Source organism: Maylandia zebra, linkage group LG15, assembly GCF_041146795.1.
Source record: "Maylandia zebra isolate NMK-2024a linkage group LG15, Mzebra_GT3a, whole genome shotgun sequence".
In the NCBI taxonomy this organism is placed as follows: Eukaryota; Metazoa; Chordata; class Actinopteri; order Cichliformes; family Cichlidae; genus Maylandia; species Maylandia zebra.
This window is the reverse complement of record NC_135181.1, coordinates 40,775,179-40,793,562: the sequence shown is the minus strand read 5'-3', so window position 1 is coordinate 40,793,562 and position 18,384 is coordinate 40,775,179. Positions and strand designations below refer to the sequence as shown.

General features: G+C 40.4%; 1 protein-coding gene across 4 annotated transcripts; it reads right to left on the bottom strand.

Annotated features, from left to right (window-relative positions):
• Positions 1 to 3,813: 3,813 nt before the first annotated feature.
• On the bottom strand, positions 3,814 to 18,384 carry diras1a (DIRAS family, GTP-binding RAS-like 1a). 4 transcript variants are annotated; one of them, XM_004561540.3, is made up of 4 exons: positions 18,153 to 18,384; positions 9,542 to 9,726; positions 8,869 to 9,039; positions 3,814 to 8,595 (listed from the first exon to the last, which is right to left on the bottom strand). In XM_004561540.3, the coding sequence occupies exons 2-4, from the start codon at positions 9,677 to 9,679 to the stop codon at positions 8,305 to 8,307; spliced, it is 600 nt and encodes a 199-aa protein (XP_004561597.1). In that variant the 5' UTR covers positions 9,680 to 9,726; positions 18,153 to 18,384; the 3' UTR covers positions 3,814 to 8,304. The 4 variants fall into 4 exon arrangements, with proteins under 4 accessions (XP_004561597.1, XP_004561598.1, XP_076730581.1 ...); XM_004561541.3 differs by lacking the exon at positions 18,153 to 18,384 and adding an exon at positions 17,807 to 17,907; XM_076874466.1 differs by lacking the exon at positions 18,153 to 18,384 and adding an exon at positions 14,998 to 15,172.

The window sequence follows — 18,384 nt, the reverse complement described above, 5'->3', positions numbered from 1 at the left end:
AAATGGAAGGAAAGGCATTTTGAATGTAGCACGGTCAGCTTTCCTGCCAGGTAAAGGAACAGCCCAACATTTAGAAATCCTGTTGGTGTGATGAGAAAATACATATCTGAGGTCTTCAAGAGTATTAAATATAAAGGCTAGCTTAGCACAAGGTATGCAAAATTCCAGTTTAGCTCCCACTGTGGATCAGCAAAGTGGGGAAACGAGGATTCCCATAAAATCAGTCCAACACCAGCGTTTTCCCTGCCTCATGTTCCCTGCCCTGCTCAGTGTTAATAATCCGCACTGTTTATTTCATAATAAAGTCTCATTTGTAGCAACAGTCTCTAGAATGACACCTTGCACAAAAGTTGCAGGTATCATTCTAGAGACTGTTGCTACAAATGAGACTTTATTTCATAATAAAGTCAAAGGACAAACTGATGACATGTTAGCTGACTTAGAGGCTGCTGACCTTTCTTTGGACAAACATGTTTAAAAACACACTTAAAAAGTTCCAATAGACTAACATTACCTGTGAATGAAGTTAATTCAGAGTTCATGACCAGGTGCTGACATTTTAATGATGCAGTTAATAAACTGACAGATATGAACTGAGTTTAGAACGACAGACTGAATTACTTTATTTTCAAGTAGAACTTTGTAAGGTGAAAAACAAACTTTCTCACAGAAACTTAGGTGAATAAATGTAACAAGCACATTCAGTCTACAGTCAGAGAAGGAAGCAGGAAGGGTGGAGATATGAACTAAAACAACAGGAATCACAGCTTTCACGCTGTAAGATGGGTTTATGTCCCTTGTGTTTTTGTCATTTTATGATCTTAATTTATATTCACTGTGTTTTCAGGTTTAAAAGATGAGAATTTTTGGTGAAGAAAAGCTCACTGTGTACTTTTAACACAGGCAGTGCCTTGGCTGTCCCATCAGATGTTGTGCTTTTTACTTTTAAACAGACCCTCTCACAGCGTAGCTTAGCCATGACTTAGCTTAGCTATGTTAGCTTAGCCATGACTGTTATGTAACCAAGACAAAAGAAACAGAAACAAAACAAAGACTAACATGTAATAATGAATAAATAAGAGAAATTAAAGCATTGTGTAAAAGAACTCATATCACAAAACTAAAATAAAGCAAATACATTTTTATTTATAGTTGGCCTATAATAAAATTTTGAAGAGGTGAATAAATGCTTCTAGGTTACAGAGACTGTCCATTCGCTTCTGCTTATCCTTCTCAGGGCAGTGTTGCCAACTCCTCAGTAAGGAAAATTGCTATTGGCTGTTCTAAAAGTCATCGCCTAATTTGCATAATTGGTCATGCTAATGTAATTGTAACCTACCTTGTTGAAGAGAGAAATAACAACGTGGAACGAGACATAAAGTGAGCAAAGCACGTCTTAAATGCAGTTAGAATTTATTTAGAACTACAAATTAAATTTCTTTTAGCAATCATTGTTTTTTTAATGTCACAACTCCAACCCTGCTCCTTTATCCGGGCTTGGACCGGCAAAAGTGACCCGAAATAGGCGCTGTGGTGGAGTTACTTTGTGTGTGTGTGTGTGTGTGTGTTTATAAGTAGTTTTAAACCTTGTGATCCACAAAACAGCATAACAAGAATTGACTGGGTTACAGTTAGTGCGGGAGTGGCGGCTTTGCTCGATTCATGCAAACTCCACACAGAAAGACCCCGGAATCAAACTCAGGACCTTCATGCTGTGCGGTAACAGTGCTAACCACGGTGCCACCGTGCTGTTACAGTGACTGTTTATTCTTAATTTGATTGTCTTGAAGTGCATTTCAGAGGGGTCCAAGTTAAAACAGGTAAACAGTAGTAAAGCAGACTTTACTACTTTATTTATTTATTTAGATTAAAAAAAATAAAAAGACAAAATTCAGGTACAAACTAGACTGTGTTGTGTGGCTGCAGGGGAAAATCCACCAAGCAGTTTGCACAAACAAATGACCAGTTACTCACACAAACCCACATATCTTGTACCGCACAGTGTGTGCTGACAAACAAATGTTCTCTGAGTCAACTGCTTGCACAGCAGCTTCTGGACAAAAAGTGCATAATAATAGTTTATTCAATGGAGTTACGGAGGACGAAGAAGGTCTCTAATATAATCTGACATTCACACTCTCTGGATTTCCGGTTACACAGAAGTGCCTCACAAGATAACCCAGACTCAATGGGTCTCAAGCTGTAGCACATAAAGTCACGGTATAAAGAAAGTTGACCCTTTTCAACTGTTAAATTAGGTTGAGTTTGCTCCTCACGAGTAAGACATCTGATTTATCTCTGTGCTGTCAATGAGACCCTTTGATGTGCACTGATAAAGTGGCCAATTTAAATGTCATTCATTAGTTAGATAGATAGATAGATAGATAGATAGATAGATAGATAGATAGATAGATAGATAGATAGATAGATAGATAGATAGATAGATAGATAGATAGTATATATAGATGCCGACCACCAGATGGCAGCAAATTATTTTGTTGGGGTAAAAGCTTCACTGTTGCTAAACAACTGGTGTTTGCATAGAGAGAAGAGAAACAACAAGAAGAGTCCCTGAAGCCTTGAATATTTTTCAGTTTACACAACTTAAATACAAGCATATTGTCCCTGTGTTGCTGTGTGGGCTCTGGGTCAAAATCCATCCTTCACAGGACTTGGCCTACCTGGTCTGCTTAGACTGGGTCCTTGAAAGGCACCAAAGACCGGAAGTAAACAGTTAAATGTGACTGTTTTAAGTATTTCGTCGTACACTTTTCACACTTCTCAGTGATCATAACCAATCAGCAACTAGTTTCTAATCAGTCTTCAATCGTTAGGCCATCATCGGCACTGATGCCAGTGATGGCTTTTTTCCCCTTTATTCTTTTTTTCTAAGGTACTGACATTACATGTATGGGGTACTGTTGTGTTGTTGTCTTTACTGCAGAAAAAAAAATTTCATTATAGTTTATTTCCAAAAACTGCACAACACTCTTTAAAATTCATGCAAGTACAAGTGTACAAACCACTGACTCATTTTTACTGATGGATGCAATTTGAGATATAGCATAGGTAAGAAAATATAACTAATGCTCACATTGTTGGCAAGAAACTAAACATAAGGACTGGTTCTCATACAGCACTTTTGTACTCTGAGCACTCAAAGCGCTTTGCACAACTCATTCATTCACAAGTTTTTAGTGCTATCTAACTAACATTCATACACATTCACACGACCAGCCTGGGGTTCGTATTTTGCCCAAGGATATCTGGCATGCAGACTAGAGCAGACTAGGATTGAACTACCAACCTTTAGGTAGTTGACCTGCTCTACCACCTGAGCTACAGCCGTCATATGGCATTTGTATTTCCATGTTGTGACTTTAAGAGCTATTTTGTAGGTAGCACATTAACAGAACAATGCTGCAGGATTATAAAGTGGAGCTTAAGCCCAGGTCAGTAAAGTAGATCAATACAGCTGTTTTAGTATATACACGTATCTATACCTTCACTATGATAACAATCAGATCCGTGCCACCACACAAACTGCTGTCAATGTCAAATTTGTATCAGATGTTTTCTGTTCAGCTCTTTTATTGGCTCTGTGGGAGCGGGGGGAGGGACTACTCCCATCTTTACCACTAAAAAATAATCTGTATTCCGGATTCTTTGGAGTGCAATATATATCCTTTTTATTCATTCATAGTTTGTGAGTGTCATTCATGTTGAGGAAATACAAATGAAAGCATCTTGCGTTCAGATTAAGTCAGTTAACCTGAACATGTACATGCAGTAGTGGAATGATAAGATCGTGAATTTGCTGATAAAAGAATTTATTGGCATCAATAAACTGCTGAGAGTTATTTCTACTGCCCACGTACAAAGTGCAGCCGTTTCTGATATTGCTAAAGCTGAACACAGCTAACAGTGAGGCATGGTGACAGTTCAAGAACACAGCATGATGAAAAGCTTTATACAGTGAAATTAAATACAAAGCTGACGTGTACATAACATGAGCTCGTCTAACGTGTTCTAGCGTTTGTGCTTCGTAAAGTTTTTAAGCTCACTTATTTTCAGATTATAAATTGTCAAGTAAAATGGAAGGAAAGGCATTTTGAATGTAGCACGGTCAGCTTTCCTGCCAGGTAAAGGAACAGCCCAACATTTAGAAATCCTGTTGGTGTGATGAGAAAATACATATCTGAGGTCTTCAAGAGTATTAAATATAAAGGCTAGCTTAGCACAAGGTATGCAAAATTCCAGTTTAGCTCCCACTGTGGATCAGCAAAGTGGGGAAACGAGGATTCCCATAAAATCAGTCCAACACCAGCGTTTTCATGTTCCCTGCCCTGCTCAGTGTTAATAATCCGCACTGTTTGGGAGCTAGTATGAACACAGAAATACATGAAAGGAATTAGCATAGCTCCACCGAGCTGTGTCTCTAATGTCCTGCTATAGTTTCATTTGTACACAGCTACACCTGCTTTCACTACGTCAGCCTGGATTTTGTTCAGGCAAAAATAGTGTTTGTTTAAAGTAGCACGAACAGCACAAATATGTACAAAGAGATGTTGTACTGGTCACTGCTGGTCATTGCAATGATGCGCCAGTATGACTGCCATAATGTTCAGAGAGATGTGATTTTTAAACAGGATGATTTGTTATGGGGCAAAAACTGTAATTATTAGAAAAGCTACTTGGATACGTTTAACGTGTGGTTTTAAAAGTTTTCATCCTAAAATGTTTATTACGAGTAACCATAAGAGTTCCAAAGTATAGTGTCTAAAATCAATATTGGAACTATGTTACAATCATGCAGCATAAAACTTCTTTCACAGGTGGATACAAGTATCAAACTTCAAATATTCATTCTTAAATTAATAGTATTTTTATAATAATAAAAGCAATCACTCAAAATCCCACGATGGGGGCTAAACTAGTAAACTACACATGCTTTCTGAATGATGTCAGTGTAAAATTATAAACCATGTGGAAGAAGTCTGAACCCATCGGGTTTTTTATATTCATTTGATAAAAGGCTGTCAGTATAGTAGTGCCAGTAATACTGTTTCAGTCACATCTCCTGAAGCGAACTCTTATAGTTCTCACTGGTTACACAAAGCTCCTCTACGACACACTCAAAAATAATGTTGTTTACGGTGGTTCAGGATTTACTCAGACGACCTGTGGCTCTGTCTCCTGCATCTGTGTGTTGGATTCTGAACCATAAAATAATGTAAAAAGCACCTTGAGTAAGAAACTCAGGTGAAAATATGAAAATCTGAGTGGCAAAAGGGGTGTGACATGCAAATTTTGGAGTTTGGTACACTCTAACAGGTCCAGTGACATGGCTGATCGAGACACGTCTCACATGTTTCTGGTTATTTTAAATAAAATGTTTGCTTAGTTTGATTCTTTTTCAGGACAGTCAGTTAACATGAAGTCAGCTTAAAAGAAGAATTAGTTACTGTGATATTTTAGCTTTAACACGCTGGTAAATTTTGTAAAACACATTCTCAGCTTTGGAACAGGACTTCTTGTTCCTTAGATGTGACATTACTTTCATGGGAATATCAAAAGTCAGCACAAACATTTGATATTACATATAGGAGTGAGTCAGATCTCATGGTCAGACCCCGGAGCGAAATGACGGCAGAGATGCATCTCACAAGCTCAGGCAGTGCAGCTACGTGCACATATTTATGCAAAGCTCCTGTTTGATGCACTCAGAGATGCACAGACAACTGTTTCACAGTTTCTGCCACACTGAACATAATATTTGAGTCTTATGGTCTTCTAAGCCGCAGGTTTCCTATTTGAATAATGACCAACATTAGCATTACTGACTAACCTGAGCTTTGAGGTCAGTTTCTTTTTATTAATATGTAAACTGTCATGACCACTGATCAGTGGCCGTGAGTACTGTCTAAAAAGACCTGGGAAAATCCTGCACTGTAAGATGGTAAAAGATGTAACCCTGTCCTTGGTAGAGAAATGACTGTTTCCTTTTCATTTTAATAGTAACGTATATTAATTATTTAAAAGCATCCAAAGTCAGGGTCAGCCAATCAGAGGAAAGCTACATTGCAGGGGAAGGAGCTAAAACAGCTTATTTGAGACGGACGATTAACTGAGGAATGGCACCAAGGCCTGTGATCAATAACGATCACTGTGAAACTGAGGCTCACAATAAAAATACAGAGCTAGAAACTAGCAGAGTGGACCTGTTTTAATAATGTTTGCCTCTCTGTCCTGACCCTGGTGTGTGAAAATAACTGATCTTTTAAGAACCACAAAAGTAGTTTTGGAATTAATTAATTAAAAGCATCTAAAAACTATCAACACTAACAGATAGTGAGTTAGCATTGCATAAGCATAAGACAGCACAGTTCATTATCTTAGGTTTGCTGGAAGTTTCCCCTGCTGCTTCCAGTCCTTGTGCTAAGCTAGACTTAACACGTCCTGGCTCCATCTCTGTGTTGGACACGCAGAGATGAACCACTACAAAAGGTGCTTCCAGATATTTTGGATTGTTCCTTTAAATCACTTGTACAGTAGCTGCATGCTTCCCTGCACCTCCCCGCTAATGCTAACAATGTTTTGTTTTCTGTGTGTTTGATGAAAATGAAAACAGTGCAAAAGGCCAGCTGGAAAATCACTGAAGCCGTTTTGTAGTTTCCTGCTGAGTTAAGGTGAAATCTGATGTTTCCACTGCAGTCCGTCAGCTGAGAGTTCAGAGGCTAAACACTGTTAGCTTGCATGTTGAAGATCTAATCACAGCAGAAAGCTGAGCTCCAAGATAAAAAACAGCCACAGCCACCAAGGAGGGAATCACAATAGAAAAGCAGTTAGACTTCTTAGATAAAGGATTATTTAATTATTTTTCTGCCCTATCTGCAGGACGGAGAATAAATGTCTGGTATATATGTGATGAATAGTCCTGAGGCAGCCAATCAAGAGTGCCACAGGATTTCAAAAACGTAAACCATGCTCCCCTCTGCCACTAGGGGGCAGCAAGCAGCCACAAATGTTCTTTTTGGGAATGCCTAATATATTAGCATGCTAGCATGTTTTAGCAAACCTGACAGCCCCAAATACTAGTGTTGAGCATGTCATACAGATGACTAAAGTAAATGTAGTATCACTGAGTTCATATTCTGCAACATCAGATTTAGCATGCTAACATGTTCCATCCAGTTCCTGGGTTTCTTGCTCATCATTGCATGTTGCTAGAATGTCAACGGGGGACAAGTGAAAGCAGGCCAAAAGAGTTTCATCATTCTTGTGAGCTAATGGTTAATAGATAATAACTGTTAGATTTTAAAAACTAGTGCTTTCTGGTTGTGTACTTAAACTTAGCTTAAGTGTGAAGCCTGCTGCGCTGGTTTTATTTCCACTATTTTAAGCAGCATGCCGAAAAATAAAATCTTACACAGGAACTACTCTGCTTTTTCTTACTTTGTTACATAAACATTTGAACATGTATTTATTGGGATAAACTCCTTGAGATGTACCATCTTGTGTTGTAGGAGGTCATGTTAAATTAATTGATATCCAGGGTACCACTATAACTCACCTGGCTGCACAGGTGACCCTGTGAAGGCTATAGTCCTTTAAGTCCACCCTAGGTTGTTGTTTGTGTGTGTGTTTGGGTTTTAACTGTTTTCTTTTTGTTTACACAGTCATCTGCACACAAGCATTGCATGCTGCCCCTCGGCAGGCTTCCAACAGTGGGCCAATTCACACAAAGGACTCGGAGAGAAAGGGACCTTTACAAACCATGGAGGAGAGAGCTGGTTTTAGACAGAACTGAGGGGCTCTATAAAGGGCCAGTATACAATGAGTTTCTGTGAACTAAGAATCATGCAAGTCTAATGTTGTCGAGTCCCAGAAACATAATGAGCTGAAAATAAGATCATCTCTAAAATAAAGCTGTCAGGACCAGTTGGGTTGGTCCTGTAGGAACTGCTGGAACAAACTCGAGCTTAACCATAATCTGATTTTTGGCTCAACATTTACAATGACATTAGTGAAGTACTCCTTACTCTTTCATGTAATTGTTAATAGTGGCAGGAGTTAGTTGAGTATGTAAAAAGTTTTTTTGTTTGCTTTTTTTACAAATAGTTTAGACCATAAACACAATCCATGTCAGGTGTAGCAGGAGCCCGAGGTCTTGATATAAATATTCAAATATTCCAGATTCCATTTTAAGTTATTAGTCATTTTGTTCATTTGGGCTCTAGCATTCAGACAGACTCTAAAGTCTGTGAGTCCTTTGCAGTGAGTCCTCTGCAGCTGCCAGCTGCTCTACATGACACTGCACTTTCCCTTCAGCTTGTCAGCTCGTTTCTGTTTTCCCGACCGTTTCCCGTCGATGCTCAGGCTCATGTCCCGCTTCTTCTCTAGGGCCAGCAACTCCTGGAACAGTTCCTTGACGTTGGTGTTCGTCTTGGCCGACGTCTCCATGAAGGCACACTTCCAGGCAGCCGCCTGAGCCTCACCTTCCTTCATCTCCACCTCACGCTGAGCCGTTTCATCGCTTTTGTTGCCCACAAGCATGATGGGAATGGATTCCACGCTGCCTTTAATGGCCAAAACCTAAATGGGCATGAGATAACATCAGTTAGGACTAAACATTAGGTCATCAAAGATGAAGCTGTCAGTCCTGAGCATGACTTCTGCAGTGAACTGCATATCACTGAGGCATTTTTCACTTTGTTTCTGCACCACCAGACTGACGGTATCATCTGTGGAGGTGTGTTTGGTGTGTGCTTCAACATCTGTGATAACAATGGCGTTGGAAAACCAAAGTTTCTGAAAGATTTTTGTGAGTTTAATGTGCAGTGGTGCAATTAATCTGCAGAGTGTGACCTGTTGATAGATGGGTTTGAGCTCCTCCAGTGACTGGCGGCTGGTGATGGAGTACACTAGGATGAAGGCATGGCCTCTGGAGATAGACAGACGCTGCATGGCGGGAAACTGGTGACTTCCTGTTGTGTCAGTAATCTCCAGCGTGCAGACGCTCTTATCACAGCTGATCACCTGCAGGGATGACAGGCACTGATGTCAGGTATTAACAGTGACAGCAGATTTGATAGGAGGGTTTCGTTTACACATTTCTGTTACTGCAGTGTGGAAGGAAACATTATCCAGACGCAAGTGTCAGTTTCTTTTTAACTGCTTCAGCCAACCAGCTTTTTCTGCTTCTTATCTGAGATGCCCCAGATAGCAATGAATCAGTGCTGATGGCCTTATGATAATTCATAAAATGGTTCTAAGCCAAATATAGCAAAAATATTCTACATCAAACTTGAGCCAATTTTGGTCAAGACCTGGTGCACTTAATAGTTTGCTGTGAAGACTGAATAGAGCCCAAATAACACTAAACGATGTGGGTGATGTTTGGCAAAGCTATGGCATGGTTGGGGCTCACTCTGTGTTAGTAATTGCAGAAACCTTAAATGTATGCACATTTCATTCATGGTATTAGAAACTTTTACAGCCAAACTTTCTGATCATGCGTGAAGATGCTCAAGAGCCCCACCTGTCTGTAGGTGTCCTCGACTGTGGGGATGTAGGTGTCTCTGAAGGTGCCTTTCACGAACCGAAGCACCAGCGAGCTCTTCCCCACCCCGCCGGCACCGAACACCACCACCCGGTAGTCATTACTCTGCTCTGGCATTCTGGGAACTACAGTTCACCTGCTTCTCTGGCTCTACGATCTGTAAGCTAAAGAAGACAGGACAAGAACATAAGCTGGATTATTTAATACGACTGGATCAAAATGAAAGGGTCAAAACGATGTCCTGCACATTATATCACCTTAAACATTGCATTCATTTGAAGTGTGGGGCTAAAAGTGAAGTGTGGACAACTACTCTGTTTCCCTAGGTGTCCATGAAGGTAGCAGAGCACCTTCCAGGTCCACCTAAGGTACAAGATAGTAAAAAGCCCAGCTTTGCTTGTGCCTCGTGTAGCTCATCTCACCTTTATAAGAACACTTTATTTAGTTTTGTTAAAGCTTTACACCTTACAGCTCACCCACACAGAGTTTTACACGTGCCTGTCGACAGTTATTTGATGGCCAATGAATTCAATTTAGATTCATCACTCTATACAACTTGTTTTCAGTCCAGTCTTGTGTAATTTGGTATACCTCGGCCTTTTCTTCCTGTTTCACCTCTTTAACGATGTCTCGTTGACAGCCAGACTTCCACAGAGACCATATCTGATGAATCTTTGGCGAACAGTCGATGGATCGAGGGTCAGATGCGTCTGTCATGTCCTGTGTCAGGTCTTAGCTGCTTTTTTCCTATTTCTTAAGGACAGGACTTTCGGATGCTGTTCATCGGATGTAGATAGTTTTTCAGGCCAATTTTGTTCAATTTTCAACTATTTTTGTTCACAACACAAGACTGACAAAAAATGCCAAGACATGGCAAGTTTTAGCTAAAAGCCCTCGGAATCACTTTGCTGGTGCAAAACTACTATCTTACATCTATTTGTGTTACCTTTTGCATTTAGAGATTCAACACTTTCGTTGTATATATGCAGTGACAATAAAGGGCTATTCTACTCTATTGTATTCCTTTCTAACTGAAGAATTTGAAACAAATGATGTGTTTTTGTGACATGCTGGTAATAACCAACAATTAAAACTGGTCCTTTGCTAAGTTGTCATCCCTTAAGTTAGGTCCCTTTTTGTGTCTAAATAATTCAAAGGTAACTGTTACGCAAGTTCACAAAGAAAAAACACTCCTCTAAAAATGATCAGGTACAATGACCGGACTTTAAATTATTGAAAAATCATTGAAATGACTGAAAAATGTAGAATTTTTCTTTTTGGTTTTTCTTTAGTACTTACTTTCATTATTGGTTTAATCACTTGAAACAGTACAAATACATACAGGCAAATTTAAGTAATTTCAGGATTTCCAGGCTGTGAGCCTCCCTCCACCCCTTCAGAATGACTAACGTGCACAAATGACACTTTTCCATGTCGTTAAAGAGGAGAGCTGAAAACAAACCCCAGAGAAGGAAAGACAACAGCGAGTCTAAAGGGAGCTCCTTCTCCTCCTCACCAACGTCACCACCTCCTTATCTCTGCCACAGATTCAGACCACCAGCCAATCACCACCTCGTTAATCCATCAGCATGACGAGCATCACACATACACCTGCCTCATGATAGCTTCCATTGTGCTTCTGGATATAACCATGGCAGCATCTCAATGTACTGTGTGTGTGTGTGTGTGTGTGTGTGATAAAGAGAGAGAGTGTGTTTCCAGTCGCCGTGGTGACGGCACTGAGAGAGGAGAGCAAACATGTCATCGGCACCAGCAGGGCTGTTGTCAAGGTAACCTGCCTGCCCACATCACTTGATGTCACTTCCTGCGCGGAGGCAGGCAGCAGGGAAAACACCTCCAACTAAAGCAGCAGCATCAGAGCTGCAGACACAGAATCTAAAAAAAACAGACCAATGTGAGACCAGGATATGAATTTCATTATTCTAATTGTTACTGTCATTGCTACTGACAGTGCAGGCCTGCTTTAAATGGAGACGAAGCAAGAACGATAAAAATTATTTTTATCGTATAAGTTGTGCTTAAAAAGATTATTCCACTCTGCTCAGCTCACCAATCGATCAGACTGATAAAGAAAAATCTTCTATAACAGGCAAAAGTCAAGTTATTTGGTGGATTACGCCCTCTGATGGGCCAACACACAATAAACACAAAACTCTATCCACAGCCTCGTTCATAATCCGTCATCCTGTTTTATCATAGTCATGGAGAGGATCTCAGGGCGAAGTTGAGGTGCGTCCGTTTTTGCAGATGAACACAAATGACAGCATGCACTGATGAAAGTCAGCTCTTTCAGTCTAAGGCCATTGTTCTCCAGCAGAAAAAGTCAATTCTTTCTCACTCCAAGCTCCAGCTGCTGAGGTAACCCTCTAAGTAGAGCTGGGCGATAGAACGATATGTATCGCGATATAACTTTTACTCGATAGAGAAATTAAGCTATCGCGATAGACCTCGCCGCTCTTGTCCTCTTAAAATAAAAAAAAATAAAAAATAAAAAAAGGTCAGCCGATCCAAATTAAGTAGCGCAGAGCCGAACCAATCACAGCCGCAGCGTCACGTCGCGTGACTTGTTACGTACAGCACAAGTGCCAAGCCGCACGTGTGTTTGTTTGGGAAGCAGCCAGCGCATAATGGAGGAAATGAGTGTGCTGACTAGAAAAATCAACCGAGCGTGACCGAAGAGAAAACAGATGATGGTTCCAACGCCGGAGAGATTGTCGAACGGAAGAGCCATAGAAGTTCCGTAGTGTGAAGGTATTTCGGCTATTTCAAGTCTGACAAAAAACAGAGTAGCGTGCACTGTAAATTGTGCCGAAAGCAAGTCTGGAAATACAATAAACTGGTGCATGCGTCACACTGTGCGCCACGTTATTGTTTCGGTGAAATGAATTTCTACAATACTGTTACTGTTAACTCTACTCTCTGCAGTGTTTAAATGCTTACATATACACACAGTTACTGTCCCTCCACACATACGACTCGGTTCTGCTTCTATGCCCCAGCTTTGTTTACTTTTTCCCACCGAGGCTTCTAGACTTCTGATTGGCCGACATTTCTGCACGGTTAGGAATCTAGCCGTTTTCAAAAATACCCGTGTACGTGTGGACGTAGCCTCAGTCTCTGACTGGAAGCGCTAATTCGTCATTCGGCTTTTGTCAGACTAAAGTAACTGTTAAAACTGTTTGAAAAGCTCAGCTATACAACAAGGAGAGATTGAGAATTTCCTTTTAGTTCTCAGTTTATTTGATATTGACAAAAGTTAGTCAGTTTTGTCTGTTCTTCTGTAAAACAAACTAAGATTTATTTTTAGAATTAATATTTTGTTTCTAAGTGGAATTGACAATTTAGTCTGTTTCGTTTGTTCTATTTTGAAACTTAAACGCTTTAGCGGCTGCCTTTTGTGTAGTTTGCAATATTTGCCTTTATTTATCTGAAAAAGTCATGTTCCTTAAGTACATCTACCCTGTTGAACTTATTATGGGAAATAAATATTTAAATCAAAACAAGCTGCTGATTATTTCACATTTTACTTGTGAGCAACGGCACATTTAAATCTTACAAATATAGTTATTTGGCTTATATCGTGATAGATATCGTTATCGCCTGAAATGAAAAAAACATATCGTGATATGAAAAAATCTTATCGCCCAGCTCTACCTCTAAGGTATGAGGAAAAAAACACTCTTTACTCAAAATGATAGAGATTTTCATTGAACTGCCTTTGAGCTAAGTTTAGACTGGGACTTGCCCACTTCATGCTCCTAACTGTTATTTTGCTCAGCCTAGAGCCACTAAAAAGGAAGTCGCTGAGGTGGTTGATCAGGATGCCCTCGGGTGCACTGAGGAGCTTATATCCAGCCAGCATATCATCCAGCTAGGAAGTTTCTACAGATGCCTCAGGATTTCTGAAATATTACTTTGCTGCTTTAGTGGCCTGCTTCTTTAAGAATTTAACTCAATAAATATTTAACTTTCAAAATTAAAGAGTTGAAAAAAGACTCAAGGTGGAGCCTCCCTCTTTTTATTGTGTCGAGCTAAAGTTGAGTTTGTATCAGGCCGTATAAAAAATGCAGTTTTATCAAAGCCACCTGCATCGCTCAGTCAGGCACAATGTGAACACAGTGTGACATCGGTCTGTTAGTTTCACTCCATAAATTTTAAACAAGCTGAGTTACTGGTTTGAAAGGGTGAATTTTAACGTAAACCACAACCTTACCCAGTAACTTTAACTTTTTACAGAAATTTTAATGAAGTGATTAATATTAACATTACATCAACATTTTAGAATAGTATTAATGCTATTTTTTGTAGTATTGTTAGCAGCATTGTTTAGCCTGTTCATGCTGTTGGCTGCTATAGGGTGTCACCTTTCATGAATTCAAGCCTGTTGCTAGATGGTTGCTAGGCAACATGACAATATTATAATATATCATGTATTATTTAGATATTGCAGAGTTATATGAATGTTAGTGTTGTGAAATTAAAATGATAGCATTCTTCTTTTTTAGCTATTATAGGTGTGTAAATGCTAAAAACAGTCCATTTTAGCCTATTGCTAGTTGGTTGCTAAGACGACACGATAGCAGCATAATAACTGATATAGATGAGAACCTACAGGGGGCGTGTGCAGACTCTGTGCCAAGTTTGGTTTCTCACCTCCTGACTGTTTAGAATGAGTTGGCAAACATAGAGAGATTAAATGTATATATTAAGATTCTTGTGACACATTGTGTCCTTTTTCTTTCTTTTTTCTGTATTTGTTTATTTTTCCCCATCCTTAAATCCATCCATTTTTCTTATCCAATTCAGGATCGGGTGGGTGGGGGCCTGGCAAGAGACAGGGTACACCTAGGACAGCTCGCCAGTTCGTCACAGGGCTGTTCACACTCACATCCACACCTACAGCATGTTTAGAATCATGGGTTAACTGAACAACCATGTCTGACTGTGGGAGGAAGCTGTGGGTCCTTTCTTATTGTTTTTCCATTTTTTCTTACCACATTCAAACCTTTCCCCTTTGTGCCTTACTGTGTGTTAATATAAGACATTCTATTAATAGTTTTCGTCTATTTCTTCTATAGCTTTGGTGATTTAAATGAAACTTCACAGGATTTAATGAAGGATTACAACGAACCCGAAACATGAAATTATTAACACGTTATGTAATTTCCCTCCTGTCTAAAATAAGAAGGTGTGACCTGAAAAAAATAGCACAAAGTTCACACACGCATTTTATCGCGTAACACTCAGTCACTTCCTGAAGAGTTAACAGAACCTTGAAGTCTTCATTCTAAAATGTAACAACTGGCGGTATAGAAATGTTATTTTTTCTCTAAAAAGAGAAGCGTCACCACAATGTGACTGCATGAACTCATTCATGTCCCCACATCGTGAGAAATCCAAGTACTCACACTTACACTGAGGTTGCTGCAGTTTCACACCTCCAGCTGAACTCCTCACATCATTCACACTCTGTTGAAAATCTCAGTGTTTAATATCCTGCAGCAAAGAGCTGAATGTGATTCAGAAAGCCACTTCTTCCTGGAGATGAGTTGGAGTTGCTGTTAACTCTCTGAGATGTTTGTGGAGAATAACATCTGAATGAATCGTAAACTGAAAGCTTTTCAGATAAAATCTGATTTTGAGGCGTGAACATGTGGGAAGCGAGTATACCGGTCCAACAGGAAGCTTGCAGCAGACTGAGGAGTACAAAAATGCAAATAACTCATATTTCAGTACTGTACTTTTTCCTTCTACTTGTGTCACTACATACTTGTGCCTGTCTGCTTGCCAGATCAAAATTTTAGGATTTGATTAAGAAGTGGATTTTAAAAAACACACATTCTCCTCTAAAAGCATCCAAATGCTCCTGCTTCTCAGATGTGAGTTTGTTTCTTTTCTGTTTCCAGCCTTTAATCGATCCATTTTCTATTCTTTATCCAGCTGGAGGTTGGAGCAGTCTAAGTAGAGATCTTCCTCCCTCTGCCATCTCCTCCAGGTCTTCCAGGGATACTGAGGCAATCCCAAGTCAGCCACAGGGCATAATCACTTCAGCGTATCCTGGGTCTGTCCCCGAGGTCTCTGAGCAGGCACACAAGAGGCATCCCATTCAGAGCCACCTCAGCTGGCTCATTTCTTAAGGAGGCTCCTTGCTGCATTTCCACTTACTTATTTTTTAATTTTAATTTGTTTTTGGCTTTTAAATATGAGGATAAGTAAGAGGATGATCAATGTTATAACTGGACTATTAATACAAAAATACAAAAAGAGTAAGATACATTCCAGAGTAAGATCCATCATATTGACTAAATAAAGCCAAAAGTTTCAAACACTACAGTCGGTGTATCGCTGTGTTTTTGCCATGGACCACAACCATCGCCCACTGGTGGCCATTAAGAAGAACACATCTGCACATCTGTGTTGGCTTCATTTTTCAGACCCGGAAGCTACATTTGTCCTTTTATATTGATATGGATACTCATACACTCATCTCAGGCACACAGCGCTGACACTTCACTTACTTCCAAAGCTTTTTATATGCACTGTTAATGGCAGCACGCAGCATCCTGAACGCCAAACAATCGAACACTTCAGAGAAGAATCAGTCTCAGGCCAACTAAGATTTCTTATGCTTTGCTTTAATGTTTGGTGTTCCTCATGTTTAATGTGGTCTATGCCGCCACAATCATCACAGCACGAGTAACTAATTATCACAGAGCACGTTAGCCAAGCTTTGATCAGCAGTTAGCATTATCCCAGCTAGTTGCTGTAACTGTTTGTAAACGACAGACTGAAAATCAGCTTCTTCAACTGCACAGGTGAGCCTGTCATTGGCTAACAGCCACATGGAGCAGAAACACGTGACGTCAACTCATTCAAAGTGAATGAGAAGTGAGAGCAATGAGGTCTGAAGTGTATCTTTGTGACTCCTGCCAAACTGCAAACTGCGAATTATATTTTTCACTGCGAATATCCAAACCATGCAGCAACATAGTAATAACTAACCTCCAGCTGTGCATGGGCTCATCCCAAATGTTCTTCTGGCTAAAGTTTTCGATGCCATATGATGACATTCCTCTCTCCAGATCAGGAATGATGAGAAGAACCGAACGCTTATCTTACCTGTGTTAATGTGTTTGCATTCGTTTGGCAATGGTTCTATATGTGACTGGTTCAACCCTCTAAGCCACCAGATGTGCATGCTGTTCACTTCTTTTTCCTGTCTGTGCTCACATCCAAAGTTATAGGGTAGATGTAGTATTTAGTATAGTGTCATCCAGACACCAGATAGTTATCTAAACTCCACTAAACCTCATAAATCCTTTTCCGTGGACACTTGAACACCTTTATGAACAGCCACGCTGACCATTTTATGTCAGACTTTGGACCTTTTCTAACTCTCAGAGGCGCCTCTGCCTCTGTTTGCTTTTGGGAACTTGAAGAAGCATCTGACCCGGAAATGGCTAATGACGTCACATGCGCGTCACAGCGCCGACACTAAAGGAAAACTTGAGTTTATCCCTAAGACAGCAACGGCTTTGACTAAAGAGCAGTAAATCATTCTGGGACTCAGTGAGTTTGGTAATCGTTTAACTAACATGTAATAAAAATCAAAATACTATCTGTGTAAATATCATCTCAGTGCAACTGTTGACTTCTCGTGTTAGCTATGACATCACACATAATGCAACATATAGTTCACAAAGTCATTTTTCTTGCACAAACTAATGACACAAAAAGGTTACATCAATCATTGGTAAACAGTATTGATTATGATTTCATTAGCTGTTAAGACACTAAAACAAGCTACTGTATTTACTGCCTGCTCCCTGCCTACATATGCACTCTGAGTATGAACCCAATCTGGATGTGTTCTCCAAACCAGTTATTATCTAAATACTGATCATTACTAAATGCAGTTCACTATTTCTTAACTATAAAGGTGGCTAACTAAAGTATACTTGACTCAAATACCATTTATCAATGATGATGACTTCCATCACTGAGTATGATAAGGCTGGGCTGCTGATCATTCTGTTCTGAGACTTGCACCACATTTCGGTCACCGTGTGACTGTTCTTTAAGTTAAAACTCAAAAAGCATCTTCACTACAGCAGCTTTTACGGTACTATTTTTTGTGCTCGTGATGGCATTTCACGACTATAAAACACTGTCACGACACACACACACACACACACACACACACACACACACACACACACTGACCTGCAGCTTTGTTCTCTCAATCAGCTGCAGCTCCTCGGTGTCATTACCTCCTCACATCATGTTAATCACTGTGACTGCACTCAATAGTAAGACTGCTCCTCGGGCGTGCGCGTAGTCGGGCACGCGCGTCTATAACCATTATATGAACGCGCACACCTATGCGCGCGCGCACAGATTGTTGGAATACAGTCAAACCAGCACCGAGCCGGGTGGTGAAATCAGACCGGCCGTGGAGCTCTGCTCCTCGGCTGCTGCCCGACATCCTCCCCGGCTGACGGTGCATTTGTTTTTTCCGGTGTGAGTGTCAGCGCAGTGGCGGGTGTGGGTGTGATGCCTGCGGACTCACCTTATCTCCGCGGATCCTCTCCGTCGTTCCCTGTGAGTGTGTGTGTGTTTGCGGGGTTTGTCTACTCCGGAGCGGCTGTGAGCAGCCTGAATCCTCGGCTGTCTGACTCACACCATCATCATCACCATCATCATCATCACCATCATCAGACCTGCTGCTGCTGCTCAGCGCACACCAGACCTCCTCTTCCTCCTCCTCCTCCTTCTCCTCCCTCCTCCATCACCTCCTTCCG